General features: G+C 35.6%; 1 protein-coding gene across 1 annotated transcript in view; it reads right to left on the bottom strand.

The window, feature by feature from the left end:
- Nucleotides 1-20,699, bottom strand: part of Epha6 (EPH receptor A6) — a 737,672-nt gene that overhangs the window by 243,203 nt on the left and 473,770 nt on the right. Inside the window, exon 8 of the mRNA XM_013024079.1 lies at nucleotides 627-735. Coding sequence (XP_012879533.1) covers nucleotides 627-735 — 109 coding nt within the window. The remainder of the gene's footprint in view (nucleotides 1-626; nucleotides 736-20,699) is intronic.

Here is a 20,699-nt window from a genome sequence, read left to right as displayed (position 1 = left end):
CAGTTGTTTCTTTGAGGATTTGTTGTAAGTGAAGTAAGCCAGGCCCAAAGAAACATAGGTCCCATGGTTTCCCTTATTTGCAATAACTAGTATATGTCTGGGACAAGTAGAAAAGATCAAAAGCTATATACATATGACCAGATAAGATGAAGTTAATGGAAATGAACCCCAAGATAGGGACAAAAGTGTCTTTTCCTTTCTTGCTATTGTTTCTAGCATATTTATAAGGTACCATGTGATTTTTTTGTTGCTTTGCATGTTCCTCCCCCATGGTATAACCCGTATTTTCACTGTACTTGATGTTGGTATAATTTGGGGAGGGGAAGGGAAAAAGCAAAATTTTAAATAGGGATACAGGTTGACCCATTGTAACAATGAGATGTTGAAAAATGAACTTTATAATTTAGTCAGAAGGGGGGAGGTGGGGGGGGAGTGTAGTTGTGGAGGTGGGAGGGCAGGGATGGTAGGGGAAAAACAAAGGAGGAGGCAACAATGTTTGATCAGAAATGTACTCATTACCTTGCTCATGTAACTTCAACCCCTCTGAACAGTATTTTCACAATAAAATCATAAAAAAAGAAGTGAATATTCACAATTTTAGAGCTAACATGAGATGCTTCCATTACCTCCCAGTGATGAGGAAGAATAAAGTGAGGATGACCAGGAGAGTGAATCCCCCAACCGCCGCAGTGGCTATCACCAGGATCTGCCCTTGTTCGGCCGCCATGTCAGAAGCTGAAACAAAGGTATAATACTGAAATTTCCATGGGTAAGACATCATGGTCAAATTACTGTCTTGTGATATAAACTGGAACTATGGCAATGGTTCCAAAAGCCACCTGTGATATGTAGCCTTGTTTCAGAAATAGGCCTAACCCAAAATATATGATTGCTGTATGGGTCTGGAGAGGCGATATTCTTACTCATAAAAATGCCAGTAAATAAGTAGATTCTTAATATTCTGAATTTGGGGATTAAGGTTATATTTCAAAATGGAATCAACAACTGGACCAAAGACTTTATTGCTCATCTTAGTTTCCCTTTAGCTAATAGACCCAGCATTACAGACTCTCTTGTCATCTGATCCCACAATGCATACAATACTCTTGTATGAAGTCCCTTTAAGAACATGCTCCTAGGGATGGGAAGGTGGCTCAGTGGTAGAGTGAGTGCTTGCTTTGCATGCATGAGTCTCTGGGTTTGATTCCTCAACACCATATAAGCAGGAAATAAAAGAGCCAGAAGTGGAGCTGAAATGCTGAGGAACAGGGCCCAGGCCCAGAGTTCAGGTCCAACGACTGGAAAAAAAAAAGAAAAAGAAGAAGAAGAAGAAGAAGAAGAAGAAGAAGAAGAAGAAGAAGAAGAAGAAGAAGAAGAAGAAGAAGAAGAAGAAGAAGAAAGAAAGAACGAACATGTTCATAGTTGAGAAAAGGTGGCTCACATCAGTGATCTTAGCTACTCAGGTGGCTGAAATCTAGAACTGTGGTTTTAGCCTAGGGGAGGGCAAAAAAGTATGTAATCAAATTGTTTAAATAGGGATCCAGATTGACCCATTGCAACAATGAGATGTAGAGGATGCTATGTCGCTATGTGGGAAAACAAACTGTAAAATTTAGGCGGGGTGGGAGTGGGGAGGGGGGTGGGAATAGAGGGGGAGTGGGAGTAAGGAGGTGGGAGGGAAAGGATGGTAGGGGAAAAACCAAAGGAGGAGGCCACAATGCTTGATAAGAAAAGTACTCATTACCTTGCTCATGTAACTGTAACCCCTCTGTACAGTATTTTCACAATAAAAAACTGAATAAAAAAAGTATGTAACACTCTACCTCCAATTTTAACTGGTGAACCATGGGACTGGAGGTGAGGCTCAAGTGGTTGAGTGTTAACAGTGAACAAGAGAGCCCAACAATAGCATGAGACTCTGCGTTGAAAGTACCATCAGAAAACAAACCAAGGGGCTGGGAAGGTGGCTCAGTGGTAGAGCGCTTGCCTTGCATGCCTGAGGCCCTGGGTTCGATTCCCAGCACCACATAAGCAAAAAGAAAAAAGCCAGAAGTGGCACTGTGGCTCAAGTGGTAGAGCGCTAGCTTTGAGCTGAAGAGCTGAGGGACAGTGCCCAGGCCCAGAGTTTAGGCCCCACGACCGGACCCAAAAAACAAAACAAAACAAAAAAAAACCAAAAGGGGCTCCTAAATATTTCATACAACTAAATTCAAATGTTTCCATTTCCATAGCACAGGATATACATAAAGGTGACAAAGAGCGTCTTTTTTTTCTTTCAGGGCTGAAGATTGAGCCCAGAACATCAAAGATAGTAGGCAGGCAAACTATATTAAAACTGCATCGGAATACATTTCACTAATCTTCCAAATGTCTTAAAATGCACTAATACAATAAATTCACTACCTGTTTTCATTTGCTGTATAACTGTATACTTATTGAATGAGTTTAAGTTGCTGAAGTATAGCAGGTGAATCATATCAGCACATACCATTAGTAGTTATTAATAAAGAAGTAATGTAAGGAAAATGAAACACAAAGAAGTTAAAGAGATTGCTTACATGGAGGTATGGAATTCAGGCTCCCAATATTAAAAAAAATTCTGCTCCCTCTTTATCACTAAAATAGTATTGAATCAATAATTAATACTTATCAATATCCCATAACACTAAATCAGTAACTTTCTTAATTTTAATAAAACTTAAAAGATTGCATTACTATAAGTATATGTTAATCTTATAAGTTATAGGAAACAAAGTGAATCAAAAAAAGTATTAAGTACATACTACTGAAAAACAAACTGCATAGTTTTCTACCATAAATATGTTTAAACTTGAATACTTTAAATTTCTATTAAAGTTATTTTTTATCTGTGAATTAAGTATGTAGTACACTATGCATTAACATCTCATAAAAATGATATATCTACTAAACAATATCTAAATGCTGGTATTGTTGAGTCATTAACAAACCAGTTACAGCATTTAAGAGGATTTTTTTACAATAAAATCTAGATGTAAATAAAATAAAAAAGCCACTTATGTTCAGTTTCCAGTAAGGAAAACTTATGAAACTATGGAATTAGATTTTCATTGCTATGATTTAGGCAAGATATTTCAAGCAATCTATTATAAGATTGTGTTTTAGCTCATAATATTGCCAGAGACAAGTTAAATAGTTGCATCTTAGCCAGTAAATTATGTCTTGAAGTTTTTGCATTAGTTCTTCAGTGAATTTCCTAATCTTCAAAATAGCACTGATAGCATGGGAATTAATGTTGTGCTCTCAAATGTCACCTTTTCCTATTGGAAATTATTAAATAGAAAATTTTAAGAAATTGATGTTGTTAACAACATCAATTTTGGAAGATAAAGAGTATGACATTTAAAAAATAAAATATTGTTTATATAGAAACTGCTGTATTTATACAGTATATAATACAGTTGAGACTTGAAAATGGAGCATATATTTTCATAGTCTCCAGGGAGCAACTAATTTATTTGAATCATGCATTTAAACTCAGATGGTGGATAAGATTACATAAGTAGGTGTTTACAAAAAATTAAGATCCCTTTTATAAAAAGGTGTTGAATTAAATAACTTTTTACTAATCTATCTCTTTTTACCTACTTTTGATTACATATTAATAAACTGTGGATTAATTAAAATTTTTAGTGGGTAAAGTAATATTAAGTTGTGGTTCTATGAAAAATGAATAAACAGGTATAGTTATTTCATAAACTTCTTTGCTAGGAAACCTGAATACTCTGCTCTATGTAACCAAATATACAAATAAACAGGGTAGTTGGATATAAAAGTACTTAATGAGAGTGTGGGGGGAGATGATGGAACTCGGATGATTAGAAAAAACAACAACTATGCTATCATGTTCATCAGCTGTAGTCCATACTTGTTCCTAGCACCATGTAAAGACAGAGCTTCAAATCCATTAGCAAATTTGTCTTTGTGGACTTGATTGGTAGGTACCATTATCACTCCTAATGGAAGTAGTTGTATTACTGGCCTACGGGGAAAGCTAGTAATTTGATTCTGATGTGCCAGTCTCTTAAGTCTCTTGGTAGTTTTAGAAAACTACAATTTTCACTCACAGGAGAAACCACTTGACCCAGGTCTTCTGCTACCCTAGAGCAGTAATGCTTTTGTTTCACCTTGGCTTCATGTTGACCGTGTAAGAACACTGAATTAACATTCTTGTCACAATTTTCTAGAGCACTTTCACTGTGTTATCCATTAAGGCTATAGTTGAATGGCACAAAAAAGGAGATTTACCATATGGAAACAAAACACATATCCAGATTTCTGCTGTGGCCCTTGGTCCTCAGAGAAATTACTTTTTGCCTTATATCACATTAGTTTTGGTCCATCACAGCATTCTAACTTCATCTCAGAATAAATTCTAAAGTCCTTAACTTCAGTAATAAGGCTTTCTACAAGACTCTAACATAGATCTCCAGACTGATCTCATCATTCTCTGGCTATGATGAATTTCTTTCAGTTCTTAAAAGAACTAAGCTTTCCCTACAGGCCAATTCAAATTTAATCTTCCTTTATCTAACTCAGGAACATTTTTTTCCTGATACATACATTTAGATAGGCATTTGGACAATGGTATCATAGATCACTAGACTACTTCTACCAAACACCCTATAATATTTCAGTTGCAATTACTATTTGGTAACTCTCATTGGAATGCCAGTTCCATGAGTAAATATTTCTTCATTTGGCTTCTGAACAATCAAATGGCATCCTCATCCTCAAAAAGGGAAGTTAGTTACACATACAAATGGGGCACCTTGATTTTTGTGGATTGTCCCCTGGCCCCAAATCAAGTGACAAGTGTTCTTATCAGACACAGAAGTGGAGAAGGCAAAGAGGAGAAGGCCACAGGAAGATAGAGGAAGAGACTGGAGTTAGGCAGCCATATGCCCAAGAATATTTAGTGACAATGAAGCTGGTAGACAATGGGAAGGGGTCACCCTTACTGTGTGTGGAAGACAATTGTTTTGGGCTTTTAATCTGTGATCTATCATCTTAAATCATCAGGCTTGTGACCTTTTGTTACTAGAAAAATAAATCCAACTGATTGGACTTAATCCACAGTAGTACCTTAACAAATGTTTCACTGAACAGAAGGGCTTATGTTCTGGATGATTCAGGCAAGAAAAGGTTGACTAATGTAGATAAACTCTACATTCCCATTCTTCCCTTGAAATGTAAGGAAGATTTATCTTAAATGTAGCTATTCATTTCATTTGAAAAGAGAATTCCCAACATGAATTAATTTGCCGTTATTCTGTCTGCTTGGAGACAATGCTGCCTGAAAGGCAGGAACTACTAGAGCATTTACATTTGTACATTTTGTGAGGTTGAGTAGCTTAAGCTCAGATTTGTTCATCTGAGGTTAAAAACGGATTAATTTTTGCCCACTGCAGTAGTACAAGAGTGTAATCCTAGTACTTGAGGAACTGAAGTGGGAGGATTGTGAGTCAGAGGCTATTTGAGCTACATTAGGAGTTGTAAGCCAACGTACACACTAAGACCTTATCTCAAACAAACAAACCAAAACATGAAATGAAAGCAAAATAAAACAGAATGAATTTAGCCAACAAATATTTACTGAGCAACTCTTACATACCAGGCACTGAAGTAAACACTAAGCTACAGAGATAAACAAAACAGACAGGTACTAGGTTAATGGATTTTCAGTTCAGTGAGGAAGAGAGAAACTAAACAGAAAATGTTGTGAGTCTCATTACCAAAAAAAAGAAACTAAAGTGAAAGAAAAGGATAAAGTATTGTCTCAAGATGAGTCAGCTGTGAGGAAAGTATGGAAAAGATAATTGTTTTGGAAAAAAAGGAGGAAAAGAGAGATTATTTTTTAGCTACTAGGCCTCACTGACCTGATTCACTTAAGCAGACAAGCAAACTATAAAATTGTCTATCTGAAGGATTTGTAAAAGTACAGTATAGCTATTCACAAAAGTAGTAATGTATTCTTTTCTCATTCTTGAAGAGAAGGTTACTGATAATTAGTTTTGGAGGAGAAAATATATCTATAACTTTTTTCATGCATAGTGTCTGAAGAGCGCTAACTTCCTTCAAAACAACCACAATGAAATCCAGGTAAAGAATGAATTTCATTTGTGATAGCTGATTGGAAATCCTCTTTGGCTAAACAGAATGTGATTGTATTCTTAGGAAAAGATAAGTATATTAAAATGATACATTTCATTTTGTGCTTTTGGAAAGAACTCTACTTCCTTAAGAGAAAGCAATTGCCTAAAAATAAAAGAAATGAAATATTAGAAGTAAGGACTTAGCACCTAGCTAGTGCTTGGCATATATTAGTATGCCATTATTAAGCGAGGTCTACTTTTGTTTATTCTATTTACAGAAGACAAAAATCAAAGTTCTTTATTTGGAAACCAAATACTTAAAAAGAAAAAAAGAAAAGATTTCATGTCTTTAGAAAAGCAAGAGAAAAGCAATTTAGCTATTTTTATCCAAAGTATTTTCTTGTATGGAGGCTGTGATTTTTGTCTCCCTGCAATCAAGATTATTCTAGTTTATATTTACATTTCAAAGTAAAAAAATCTGTTATTTGTATCCCATGTCATTTTCTGTGGAATAGCTTTCTCAAGTTAACTATTTTGTGTTATGAAAATCTTTTCAAATTTACTAGAAATTACATGATGTTGTAAGCAAAGTCTTTCTTAAAAATACTCCCCAGTTGGAAAAGCAATCATTTTAATGTTTTTTTCCAGCTTACATTAGTTGTGCTGGTGGAGGGAGGGGCTGATTCCACACATATTTATGATATATTCCAATTGATCTCACCCTATCACTTGTACCTCTTTCTTCATCTCCTTTCCCAAAATAAAAAAAATCATTATCATTTATTAAAATGACTTTAAAGCACAGACTAAATTTCAATAAAGTAATGTATTGAAAACATCCAGGAAATTAATTCATTATGTGACTATTGGTAAATAATACAGGAAAATTCTCCTCTCAGGTCATGGGCTAGGATTGACTTAATCTTATGAGAATGAAATACATACTCAGCAATGTAAAATGGAGACCAATTACTCTTGACCATCTGAACTCCACATACTCAGGGAGATAGAGGATTTGAGGATACAAATATACCATAGAGAAATGCTTCTTCTATAAGAATATCCTCTTATGACTTCATAGATGATACTATCAGTATATCATCCTTCATCTGCCTAGACTTGAAAGTATGGGTATCACTACCACCACCACCACCATCACCACTACATCACCACCACCACCACCACCACCACCACCACCACCACCACCATCATCATCATCATCACCATCAATCTCCTATGATCTATTTCCCCATTCAAATATCTTTTGATGTTTGATCACATTATTTTTATTACTATTAGCACAGTGTAAAGTCAGGCTTCAGCCTAAGATGTGTAGACTATTTTTGTGCTTTCTTTTTGGTTGCAATGCCTTTCCACAGTGTTTCTTCCCATCTAACATGGATAAATAATTTATTCTTCCAAATTACACGTTATTTTAAAATATTGAATCTTCTGCACAGCTTCCATGCATCATCCTTAGAGATGTTCAGGAGGAAACCCAAACAAAGTCTGAATTTGGTTTTCTCCTTTGCCGTTGTTTATCTTTGACATTGGTCTGAAAGTTCCTTGGGTTCATCCTCATTCTCTTCAGTTTCCACATCCACTTTCCTAGTCCATTTACATAGTGTATCACATGTATTTGAAATCAGAGAGATGGAAGTCTCAGTTATGTGAAAGGCAGATATACAATGAAAAGTATAACCAAAAAGAAATTATCCTCTGGAAAGACATCTGATGAAGGCTGAAATGTTAACAAGAATATAAAATATATATTCATGCTTTTACTGCAAGCATAGTTATTGCCTTCAAAGTTCACAAAACATTGAGGTAGCAAAAAGTTAGAAATGGAGTGGCATTGAGATTATGAAAAGAGAGATGAGTATTTTGCACACTGATGAACAGACGGAGAGGGGGACATTAAATATATGCCCTGATATATGAAAATGCATACTTGTTGGGAGACAGAGTTTAGGAACTTTCAAACTCTAGGAGTAGCACTTCTGTTATCCCATATAAAAGGAAGGAAAGATACGGGGATCACAAGTTTCAAGCCAAATGGGACAAAGTTAGTAAGACCCTATATAAACATAACAGCTAAGGTGTGGCTCAAGTTTAAAGTACTTGCCTTATATGTACAAGGACATGGGTTCATTCCTTCACTGAAGGTGTATATTCATGTGCACATGCATGTACACATATATACACACATACCACCCCCACCACCAAAACCTCAAGAAACAGAAAATAGCTCACTACGTTATAACTCATTATATTGACATGATCATCTAAGGTCAATTAAAAATAGCAAGATAAACTAAGTACTGTGGCTCAATATATAATGCTAGCTATGACAGAGAAAAAGGTCGAGAGGATTGTAGTTGGAAGACAGATTGAGCAAGAAGTTCATGTGCTCCATTTCAACAAACAACAAGCTGAGCTTGGTGGCCTGGGCCTGTTATCTAAACAACACAGGACATGTGAACAGCAGGATCAGAGGCCAAGATGGCCAAAGCATAAATGTCAAGACTCTATTCAAAACTAAAGCAAACAGAACAGGCGTGCTGGTGTTGCTCAAGTGGTAGGAGCTCCTGCCCATCAAGTATAAGGTCCTAAATTCAAAACTAATTACTGCCAAAAAGAATGAAAACTAGTAAGATACACCTAAGATACTTTATTTAAAGGGACAAAAGTTTGTTCTTTCCTTTGCAAAACATTTAAAAGCTATAAGAATAATACTTTAAAAACCAAGCCCCTGGCTAAAAACTTCAATTATAAAAAATATTCAAAAGAAATCCTTCTCTGAGGGTTTTGATTGCTTAGCACATCCTAAACTTGTCGTTTCTTGAGGCCAGATATAATATCGTTCAACTTTCTAAAGAACCAGGGATTAACATAATGATTTTACACAGTATAAATATGAGTAAGCATATATTCATGCAAAAGACAGAGAGCAAATATTTTGATATGTTATATATGTACATATAGAACATATATACACACATATATACATATATACATATATGTGTGTATATATACATATATAGTATATATATATACATACATACATATATAGTATATATATATATACATACATATATATATATATATATATATATATATACTATCCCAAACTAAAGAACACATTATCATGTTTGGTTTATATAGCAAAGTTAATCCTTATACCTGTTTTTGGTTTATAAATGATTGCTTAATCATTTGTATGTTGGAATTTTATATGTTCAGCTAAATTAGTAGAAAATAATCAGAACTTACATATTTTTTCCTAAATATCACTACCTATACCTTAAGTGAAATAACCATTTAGATGGAAAGGTATAAACGTGGTGCTGGATGAACATGCTCATTTTTTAAACTAATTTAATAGCTGGCACCATTTACCAACAGGAAAATGATTTTTAAGATTAGAAATCAAGAGAGAGAAAGGCAGGAAGCTGTGCGTTCTACTCAAACCAGCTGTTGAATGAATGAATACTCAGCTGGATGGGCATGTCTTGTGGGTCTTTTCTGTTGAGCAGGAGCCGGCACAGGCATAATACTGTTTTCAGAAAGTGATTTCACAGCAATATCTTTTCTGGTGCTCTGCTTCTTCTCTAGAAACAAGGTAATCAGTATGTCAAACTGTGGCTAACCTGAACCACCAAAGATCTCAAGATGTACTTTTGATGACCTCAATTTACTTGTCAGATGAAAATGCCAAATGACACAGGGATAATTGGAAAATGTGAGTCTGGTATGGCCTGATGGAGAGACAGAAGCACAGAGGCAGGAATGCTGGGGAATGTTTTTTTAAAGAGATTCTCGTATTCATTAATGAGTGGTCAAAATGCCTTGCCTTAGGTAGGTCTCAAGTGACAAATTTAAAAACCAGACATATCTGAGGCATTTTAGCAGTTGAAGCTTTTGTCAACCTTCTAAATGTCAAAGACTTAATCTGTAATTGTCTGTATCTCATCTGGCTCCCAGCAGTTGGCATATGTCTTTGACTATTATTGTGATGGAAAGGTTTATGTCTTTTTCTCCATATCTACATGTCTGTTCTTTTAAAAGACCATACTTCCTGTTGGGCGAGGGGCATGGCTCCATTGGTGGAGCGCAGCCTAGCATGGGAGCTCAAACCTTGACAAAACAAATGAAAAAACATCTGCTCAATACTGTGATATGGAGCTTGGAGAGGAAGCTGCGTCATGATTTCTCAATCTCGCCCACTTTTCTCTTTGGTGACATAGGTAGATACATAAGCATTCATTACAGGATGATGAACTCATTTCTAAAATAAACACAGGTAAGGGTCCTAAAGGAAGAGTAGAGAGTGAGAACATTGATAGAGAAAGCAAATGAGGGCTTTAGTTTTGAAAGGAGGTCAATCTTAAGCTATATCTGCAATGAAGAGAAGAAATCTACACATCCCCACAAAGGGAGTGGATCTGGGGACATTCTGCTTTGAAGAACAGCATCCTGGATGCAAACAGCACATCTCCAGGAGCTGTTTGCATGCACTTTGCCTGAAATGCAAGAGGATGCTAGACTAGTATTCCAGGAATACCAGAGAGAAAGTTAAAGTGATATTAGTTAGAATGCCTGTGTTTTTCTCGTTATTATTGGTCCTCAGAATAGACAGAGATGTGAGTTTACTTAAAACAGCAACATTTTCTGGACAAGTAGCTTTTTTGCAAACATGTGAGAAGACTTTGTCTTATGATAAATCTGGCAGATACAATGGAGTTGTGACTGTGAAATTGTTATGGACATAATGAAGCCTGCATTTGGCTTGAGTTTCACATTATTTTACAGTAAGATCCCACTTTTCATTGAGCCTGTTGGGTGTTTGATACATTTTTTTATATAATATAAAGAACTGAGATGACTCTGGCCTTGAGCTCAAGATTTCAAGCCCCACGACCGACAAAAAAAATAGAGCTAAGAAGAAATAATTTGATCTTATGTATATGCTTATATTAGTGGAGGTCTTTATATTTCCAACTTAGTACTAGTACCTTCTTATTGTTTATTAAGTTGCATGAGTTGAATGTTCTCTAACTTTGTAATATTCTCTGTATTTCAAATTTCCTCCACTGTTGTCCTATTCCTAGATGAATTGGATTGGATTGGAAGGTGAAATAGATTCAGGTTTTTTTCTTACCTTTCTAAATCACCCTTTTGCAATCGTTGAGAATACTAAATCATCACCAGGAGAGACTTCTATTTATTTATTCACTTTTTCTTTAATTATATCTGCTCTATATTTAATAGAGCTCATGTTGATTTATGAAAATGCATAGATGTGAAAACAAAGCAATAAAATGGCAAAATAAAAACAAATGAGCAGACAACATTACTGGCAAGTTGAACAAGACAACATGTTAAAATTAGAATGTTAGAGAATCTGCCCAATTCAAACCCATCTAATTATAAACTCATTATACCAGAATACTAGAGCCAAATAAATTAAAGCCAATGGAAGGCTTTTACTTAATTTTCACAGCTGATGATAATGCAGCTTCAAATTTACAATTGTGCCTTCTATGCTCTAGTAGAAGTATTTATGGAGGTACAGATAACCATCAATGTTGGGGCCAATTTCTCTTAGCTTTATGACCCATGTATATTGCCTACAGTATAATTTAGAGTCTAGGCATATAACAGAGACAAGCTACTGCTTTCTGCCTGAAAGTAGATATGTTTAAGGGAAGCTTGAATCATTGTTTAAAATCTTTTCAGAACACCAACCAACCTATTTACCTCATATAAACTTTTATCATCATATAACCTCTTCAAGGCCTCAAAGGAATTCTCTCTCTCTCTCTCTCTCTCTCTCTTTCCCCCTCTCTCTTTCACACTTTAAAAGACCAAATGATGTCTCCATCCATTTTACACATTTTCGCGGTTATTTTTATTAGGCTACTCTTCCAACCTTCAAATCACATGCGAAGCTCTTCAAGCTAGAAGTATAACTGTTTGGGGTACAGTATAACCCAACTAGTTAGTAGTATTATTTTTAAGAAAATATGAATTTTTGCTTTGCATATTGATCTTTCAGTAAAATTTTCCTTCATGCTCTGGAAACTAAAAAATGAGACTTAAGGGCATAGAATCTAAATGATAGAGTGTGTGAATGATAGAATGTGAATGGAATGTAAAACTCTTGTTTTGATCCCTAACAGTGGAAAAAAATGAGGTATAGTATTATGATTTGCAGATGGGTGAGTAAATATCTCTTAAAACTGAACTAGAGACAGAACAGTACTTGAAACACACGCTCTCAATGTCATGTAATATAAACCAGTATTTTGCTTATTCATCATCTTAAAACTAACTTTCTACAAGTTAGAATTAGTGATTTTAGATATACAGAAGATCTGCTCTCATAGGAGATAGAAAGATGGCCTTTTCTTATATGCTGTTAGGGGTTTAATTTTTCAATAACTAGAATTGATTTTAGGACACAAATAATTCTGCTATCCTACTGCTGCCAGAGAAAAAAAATGAGGATCATCAACTTTGTCAAAACTAAAATCATTTTTCTTTGGCAGACAAAGGTAATTGATCACAGCTCTATACAACAAGACAAGCTATTTCCATTTTGCACAAGTGTACTTTGTCTGTGGTTTATACAGGAAAGTATGCTGCAGAGATCTGCAGCTAAGCATAACTTTTTTTCTACCAGAGTATTGTTCCTTGATTTTCTTTTTGATGACTTAGAACACCTGCTTTGAATAATTTCCAGGTGAGAATCGTCTTTTTCCATGGTGTCCTGTGGTGTGGCACTCTGAGCTCTCAATCTAGAGTGTGTGGAGTTATGGAAGCAGATTCCATATTTAACTTTGCTTTCCCATTTCAGAGCAAATGTGGGGATAATTTATTTTTATCTGAGCAAAAACAAAATGATTTAGTTGCTTAACGTGTATAGTAGAAGTATTTTTCTCTATAGTGGCACCTTATTTTTGTACAATTTGAATCATCTATTGATATGAAAATGGGGGGACTCATATTCTAAACCTACAGTAAAGACTAACTTCTGAATTCTTAGCACCTTCTAGGGGTGTCTACAAATTGCGTTCTCTAAAAACTGTCTCTTTCAGCCTAAGGCCCCAGAAGATTGTTCTTTCTGTTGTTGGTAGCCAGTTATATGAAGTGGTGTAGAAAGAGAGACTTGATCCAAGCTGTTTGGGACCAACCAAATTCTCTCTTGTAATTTAGCTTTAGGGTCTATAGCCAATTTCACATTTCTGGTGCATGTGTGAATATAGGGGAAGTATGAGACAGGAGGAAACCTGTATCTTTTCTTTTTTCATTTCAGAGGAACTACTTTTATTTATTTAAAAAAATTTAAATTTAATTGTAAAGGTGATGTACAGAGAGGTGGTAGTTACATTATAATGAGTACATTTCTTTTTGAAAAGTGTCATTCTCTCCCAGGTTTCTTTTCCAGACTTTCTTCCCCCACCAAGTTGTATACATCATTTCCAATTTAATGTCTAGTAAGTATTACTGCTGAATTGGTTCACCCTTTGTCCCACCATTTCTGTGCTTTCTCCTTCCCCTCCTCAAATCAGATAAACTTATATAAAACACAAAGGGTACAGAAATTAAAAACAGCCACAAAAGGCAATAACCAAAGGAAAAAAGAAGGAAAGAAAAAAAAGAACCACAAACAGTAAAATCAAAAGCCACTTGCTTCCATGTCTTGGAGTTCATATCGATAAGAATCATTTCCTATGATCATATGCACATAGCTGTTGGGCCCTTGTGATCCTCTCCTAAGAATATCCTCTTGTGTAAATGTTTAGAATGTTGTTTAATTAATCATGTCTAAGTATAATTATTTGTCTTTTACTATCCATTGGGTTTACCTGTAGAGTTATTTGCTTATTCTAATTATTACAAATGAGGGAAAACATGCAGCCTATGTTCCTTTGGATCTGGCTTACTCTGCTTAATATAATTTTTCCAGGTCTTTCCATTTCCTAATGAGGGTGTACTAAAGCTACCAGCACACTGCTACTTTGTTTACCATAGCAAAGATATGGAATCAACCCAGATGCCCCTCAACATTCATAAGAAAAAATGGCATTGACCTACTTTTTTATGTGAACATGGCACAGTAGAGAGCAAAACAAGGATGAACAGAAAATTTTCACCTCTTTGTGTTTATGAACCTAATTTTCTATTTCTAGTTCTAAATTATCCAATATTGTGTGTATGTATTTTAAGCTGCCACAGTTGTCTTTAGGGAGAAAAGAAATACAAATACAAATACTGTCTTTTGGAAAGATAATGTTGCTTTCTGGAAAAATAAAAGTTCCCCTATGAATAATCAGGGTAGTTTAGATATGTGTGCATATATGCGGGAAACATCATGCGAAATACTGCTTCAAACATTCAGATCTCTTCCCAAGACAGGAAATTAGACTGGTATTCTTCAGAGTGATAATAACATATACACATATGTTTGAGATTATTCTGTTATACAGAATTCTTAATAATTTGAATACTTAACAAAAAGCCTAATGGAAGTCACTATTATCCTTTTCTTTCTTTTTTTTTTTGGGGGGGGTCCGGTAGTGGGGCCTGAACTCTGGGCCTGGGTGCTGTCCCTCAGCTCTTCAGCTCAAGGCTAGTGCTCTACCACTTGAGCCACAGTGCCACTTCTGGCTTTTTTTTTGCTTATGTGGTGCTGAGGAATCGAACCCAGGGCCTCATGAGTGCAAGGCAAGCGCTCTACCACTGAGCCACCTTCCCAGCCCACTATTATCCTTTTCTTAAAAACAAAACTATCAGAAGAAACATTTGTAAATTCCCAATGTTTATCAGTTGCACTATTTTATATGTTGAGTTCTTTTTTTTCTGGCAACAGAGGCTCATACATATAGATTCAAGGGAGGCTTCTACAACTAATTTGGGGACAATTACAAAAAAAGCATTCTTCTTAATTATTTTTACATTTTCAAGCTGAGCACAGGAGTCCTGATGCTTCATACTTACAAGTGTTATCAGACCTCTTTTTTTTTTAAATTGTGAAAATACCATACAGAGGAGTTACAATTACATGGGCAAAATAATGGGTACATTTCTTATCAAACATTGTTGCCTCCTCCTTTGTTTCCTCATGCCATCACATCCCCCCTGCCCCCTCCCCCTCCCCCCCCTCATAAACTAAGGTTGACCTCTTAAACTAAGGTTTCCCTCATCATCTTGAACGGTATGGTCATTGGGCAATGTAGCCCACACAGGTGGAGAGTATGCAGAAGTCACTGTTGTTATTTGGTCTTATGAAAGTTTAATAGATTTATCTTATCTGCTTGTTTTAATAATCTCAAATCTCTTATCATGAGTGATATACTTTTACAACTCTTGAAAATATTGCTGAATTCAAGATGGAAGCAACTGTAAATGTACCTAATTTTATCTTTTTCTTTTTCTCTTCTTTTTTTTTTTTTTTTGTTGGTAGTGGAACTTGAACTCTGGGCTTGGGAGCTGTCCCAAGCACTTCAGCTCAAGGCAAGTGCTCTACCGCTTGAGCCATAGCACCATTTTCAGTTTTCTAGTGGTTTATTGGAGATAAGAGTCTCATGGCCTTTCCTGCCTGGGCTGGCTTTAAACCATGAGCCTCAGATCTCAGCCTCTTGAGTAGCTAGGATTACAAGCGTGAGCCACCGGTGCCCAGCGATAACTTTTTCTTTTTAAAATCACTCTTGATGCTGAATTGAGTATTGTGACAGCCTACTTTTGTTTAATATGGTTTGAAATCTACATCCCAGTGGGCACTTAAGCAGGATGAGAGCAAGATAAGTGACAAAAGAAAGTGAGCCAGTTAAAAAAAAAGTGCAGCTCCTAAGAAGAAGGATAAATACAAACAGTGAGAAGTGAGCCTCTAATGGGCAAGAATTAGCTGTCAGTGATTGAAAAGGATTCAAAAGGCGCTTTGAACTACAATACAGAACATGACAGGAAAAAGAAAAATGTGTTAAAGGTATTTAGATAACCACAAGTCTCCTGAGGTATGTTCCTATTTGGTGATCTGTCTGCCAGGCAACTTTGAATAATTTTGGAGGAAATGGAGCAGCTTCCTTTTTAGTCATTATGCAAGGTAAAAAATGTGATTTCATGAAAATTCAAATATTCTCAAAAATTGTGCTTATCCAGCCATTTGGAAAAGTAAAATCTTTCTTTAAACAAGATACTTTGTGCTTCTAATAGCATCTTTTGAGTCAAAATATACTTTCCAACATAGTATTTACTCTTTTTTGATTTGCTTATCCCTGTGCAAAGAAATGGAGTGGCTATTTCATGTTAAAAATATGTAGTCATGCTGACAGTTAAAGCCACTTCTGTAATTTTAATCTGCTCCCCCTCTGCAAGATTCAAGAGGTAGAAACTTATTCCTCAAAGATATGTGATTTCTTTTTTTCTTTTGTGTTTTTCACCTTTTGATGGTTCATCCCCTGTTGACTCTGTATTTGATTTTGTTTCCCTGGGTATTGTATATATGTTTATCTGAATTAGGGAAGGGAAGAGGAACAACAAAATTGTGAGACAAAGGACAAAGGACAAACCAATGCAACATTGATACTATATCAGAAATGAACTATACGACTTGCAGAGGGGGTGGGGAGAGAGGGAAAGAGGGAGAAAAATGAGGGAAGGGGTAACAAGTTTGACAAGAAATCTACTCACTTCCATGTGTGTATCTGTAACCCCTATGTACATCACGTGACAATATGTACATAACATGACAATAAAATTTAAAAATTAAAAAAATAAAAATGATATATGTTAATGACATTTGGAAACAGGACTGGGGAAGGTAAGGAGAATTAGCTGATGTCTCCAATATGATCCCCTCCATGTTAGCATTAGTGGCTTTAGAAAAAGCAGAAGAGAGACCTGAGGTGGCATTCTTGCTCTGACTTATGTGATGCTCCCTGCCAGGTTATGATCTAGTAGGAAGGCCTTCGAGAGATATTGTCAAGTAGATATTAGTACCAATCACTTGAATTTAACAGCCTCTAGAAATGTGAGCAAAATGAACTTCTAATCTGTACAAATTACCTAGTCTCAAGTACTGCATTCCAGTAATACAAAACAGACTGAGAATAGTAAATCTTCTCTTTTTCACTTGAAAACATTAAGTGCTGGATATTCTGCTAAGTACTTGATCTGTATTGAATCAGTGCTAAGTCATAAGAACACTAGAAATCAAGTAATGTTCTAATTTTCAAGATGTGGAAATCAAGGCATTGATTCAAATCAAGAATTGATTCAACTGAGGTCTGATATTTAGGAGGTGACAGAGTCACTTTAACTCCTCAGAATTTAAATTCAAATTCAAATTATGAGCATTTACCCCAAAATTCATCTTTTTATTTATGTATCTATTTACCTGTGAATTATTGGTCAAATTAAATCCACTATCCTGAAATTTTTCCATTTTTTGTTTATTGTTTTTTATCTTTAAGCATATTTTAATGAAAGAATATAAAATCCAGCCAGTTTGAAAAAAATACATTATCAATGTTAGGTTTATACCATGTTGGTGATTAACAAACAAATCACAGTTGTTTCCTGAAATGTGACACAAAGATGTTCCTACAAATGCTTCAAGCTGCTTTTAATCATCTTTGGAATGCTAATACCAGAAAAGTCAGTTTACACATCACACCTCATCAAATTTTTGGCTAAAGTTTTTAAAGCTTTTTAATTAATAAATTTAATAATTTAGGATAGCACAAAATCTGTAAAACATCTCTTTAAAAAACATTTGCTTTTACTTAGAATTTATTCTAAAATCATAATGGTATTAATCATCTCAGCCAAAGTTTACAATACAATTTTTATATCCATTTATATTACATAGGTTTCCAAAGAAGACAATTTTAAACACTAAATGTGCATATATGCAATTCACCATTTTCTGAGGTTCAAGTAGTTCCACAGATACACTCAGGAGTAGTTACTTCAGGAATGTAGGCTTTGTGGCTACCATGATTTACCAAAGGTATTCCATCACTAGTTGCACAGACCACACATCATACTGTCTCACTGGTAGTTGAACAGATAATTCACTAAACTCTATTTTCAAATCAGCATTAAAAAGGAATTATCCTCATTGGCTTTCCTCACTAAACAAAATGAGCTATTTTCACTGGAAAGAATAGAGGAGAGTAAAAGGGAGCCAATACCCATGATTGCAATATAGAAATTTTTGTGCTGTCTAGATTCTTTGCACTTCTCCATTGGGAATGCCAATGAAAATATCCTCTTTAATTTGCCTAACTTTTGACACAGTCATTTCCAAATACATTTTTGGGGTTTATCAAACGTGAAAATTATGTGAAGTCAGTGTTTAGTGACCTTCTTTTAACTGTCCTTACTTTATACCGGGTATTAGAATGAACAGACTAGATGCACAAATAAATATCATAGCTGTTATCAATTATCACTTTATTTTTGCTACAAAATTCAACAGAAAAAGGTACTATTTTTTGTTTTATATTTTACTGTCATCTGTCTCTACTACCTCAGAAACTTCAGCTTGGTTCTGATAACAGAACTGAATTTTTCCCTAGTTATTGTGATAAAGTATGAATATTTTTACAAGGTCTATACTATATTCTTTGGTTAAAAGATTTGCATTATATTAGATTGTTGCAGTACCTTTTTCTGGTGAATTTTGTTTATTGTTTATCTATTGTTATTACTCTCGTTTTTGGATGTGAGGTTTGGAGAACAGGGATTTTTGTCATCTATTCTACTATTACCTTAGCATATAATGGGCATCTACTAAAGTCAAGGATCCCAAAGCTATTTCTTGAGTGAGACTAGACAAATAAATGAACACATACCTATTTTCTCCACAAGAAAATCAAATCTTCAGTTGACCAAATTGTTTACTGTATGTCTTACAACTTGGAATATGAGGGAGTTTAGATAGCAATGTAGGCTTTCTGGCCCAAGTCTTTAATTATTTCACTAGAGATTTTCCATTTTTAGAGCCTAGGATAGCATGGCACATTCTCTTTGAAGGATAAAAAATGAAAGTCTAGAGGTGAATTCCCAGGAGTCAAGAGACCCAATCTTACATCCCCTAATTGTATGCATCATTTTCCTTTCACCAATTACAACAGATGACCATGGAACCAGGCACTAACTACCTTTGTACACCATGTGCTGCTTGGTATCTAACTGCTTTGCTACCATGTCACCTTGCTTCTATGCTATCTAGATTCAGGCAGTCTCCCAGTTTCCTTCATTTCCAAGATTTCTGCAATGGGCCAATTTTCTTTGAAGGTTTGACAAGGACTGGCATTGCTGCAAGTTTTCTCAGGGGACTGTGGTGAGTAGGGACACAATTCACTGTTTCTCAAAAGCCTAGAGACCAAATATGAACTCTTAAGGGGAGATAGGCAGGCATGCACACTAGCACGGAGCAAGCACCTGTTAGAATTTAAATTGGTAATTCCCAAGGTTCCAGGACTTTCTGTACGTGAATTTTTTTTAGGCTAAAAGAATCTCTAGGGATTTTGAAAGTTACAACAGCTATGGAAATGACAATACATGAAGATATTTGGAAAGTTTTATTTTTAGTGTGGATAAAATAAAGGTGAGGGGCTAATTAGATGACTATCAATAGTTGGAAACATATAGAAACTTGAAATTTTAGCCTTGGTAGAAAGATATAGTATTTATACCAAATTATTTCTTCCACCTGAGCAAGTATTTACCCTTGATTTACATGCAGTGATGAAGCTGTGGCCAGTTCCCTCACTAGATCAGGTATCAGAATGTTGTGGAGAATGGATAAAGAGAATATTGAGTTCCAGCTGCAGAGCTCTGGTTGGTTGTTGTGGATTGAATATGATTTGTCAGCTCTAAAATCCAGCTTGGAATTTACTCCTCATTATAAGTTAGTAAAAAATCTTATCAAGTGAGACCTTCAGAAATGATGAGGACAATGTCCTCAGGCATGGATTAATTCACGCATGTAATTAATGAACTAATGGGCTGATGGGTTATCTCAAAAGTGAGTCTTGTACAAAAACCAATTTGACTAGGTCTCTCACAAGCTCTCTTTCCCTGTCCATGTGATGCCCTGCCAACATTGACCTACAGCCAGCAGGAAAGCTGTCACCAGAGTAACTCCTTGGCCTTGGACAAGAACCAGGAGTCAAAGCAATTTTTTCCTGCTTCTGACTTATCCAGTCTGTGGTATTGTGTTATTAGACATAGAAAAGAGACTAAAATATAGAAATAAACAGTCCTGAAAATTCGTACATCTAGTGCATTCCCAGGTATAGCTGGAGCCTTTGGTGGAGGGCTGATATTTTGAAATTCACAGTTCTAGCCATACTGAAATTCTTCCACAGAGATCCATGCGGTCTTTGATCTGTGCTCCTGCCTACATGCTGTTCTCTGTCCAGAAGAGAACAGACGCTTATCCACGCTCATCCCCTGCTCATGCTCACACTCAGATGTTACTTGACTTTACAGCCTTCTTTATGGCTCACCTCACCTGCAGAAAATCTTTTGCGTTTCCCTCCTCTACAT

The sequence above is a fragment of the Dipodomys ordii genome, unplaced genomic scaffold (genome assembly GCF_000151885.1).
Source record: "Dipodomys ordii isolate 6190 unplaced genomic scaffold, Dord_2.0 Scaffold73, whole genome shotgun sequence".
NCBI lineage: Eukaryota > Metazoa > Chordata > Mammalia > Rodentia > Heteromyidae > Dipodomys > Dipodomys ordii.
This window is presented reverse-complemented; position numbering and strand designations above follow the sequence as displayed.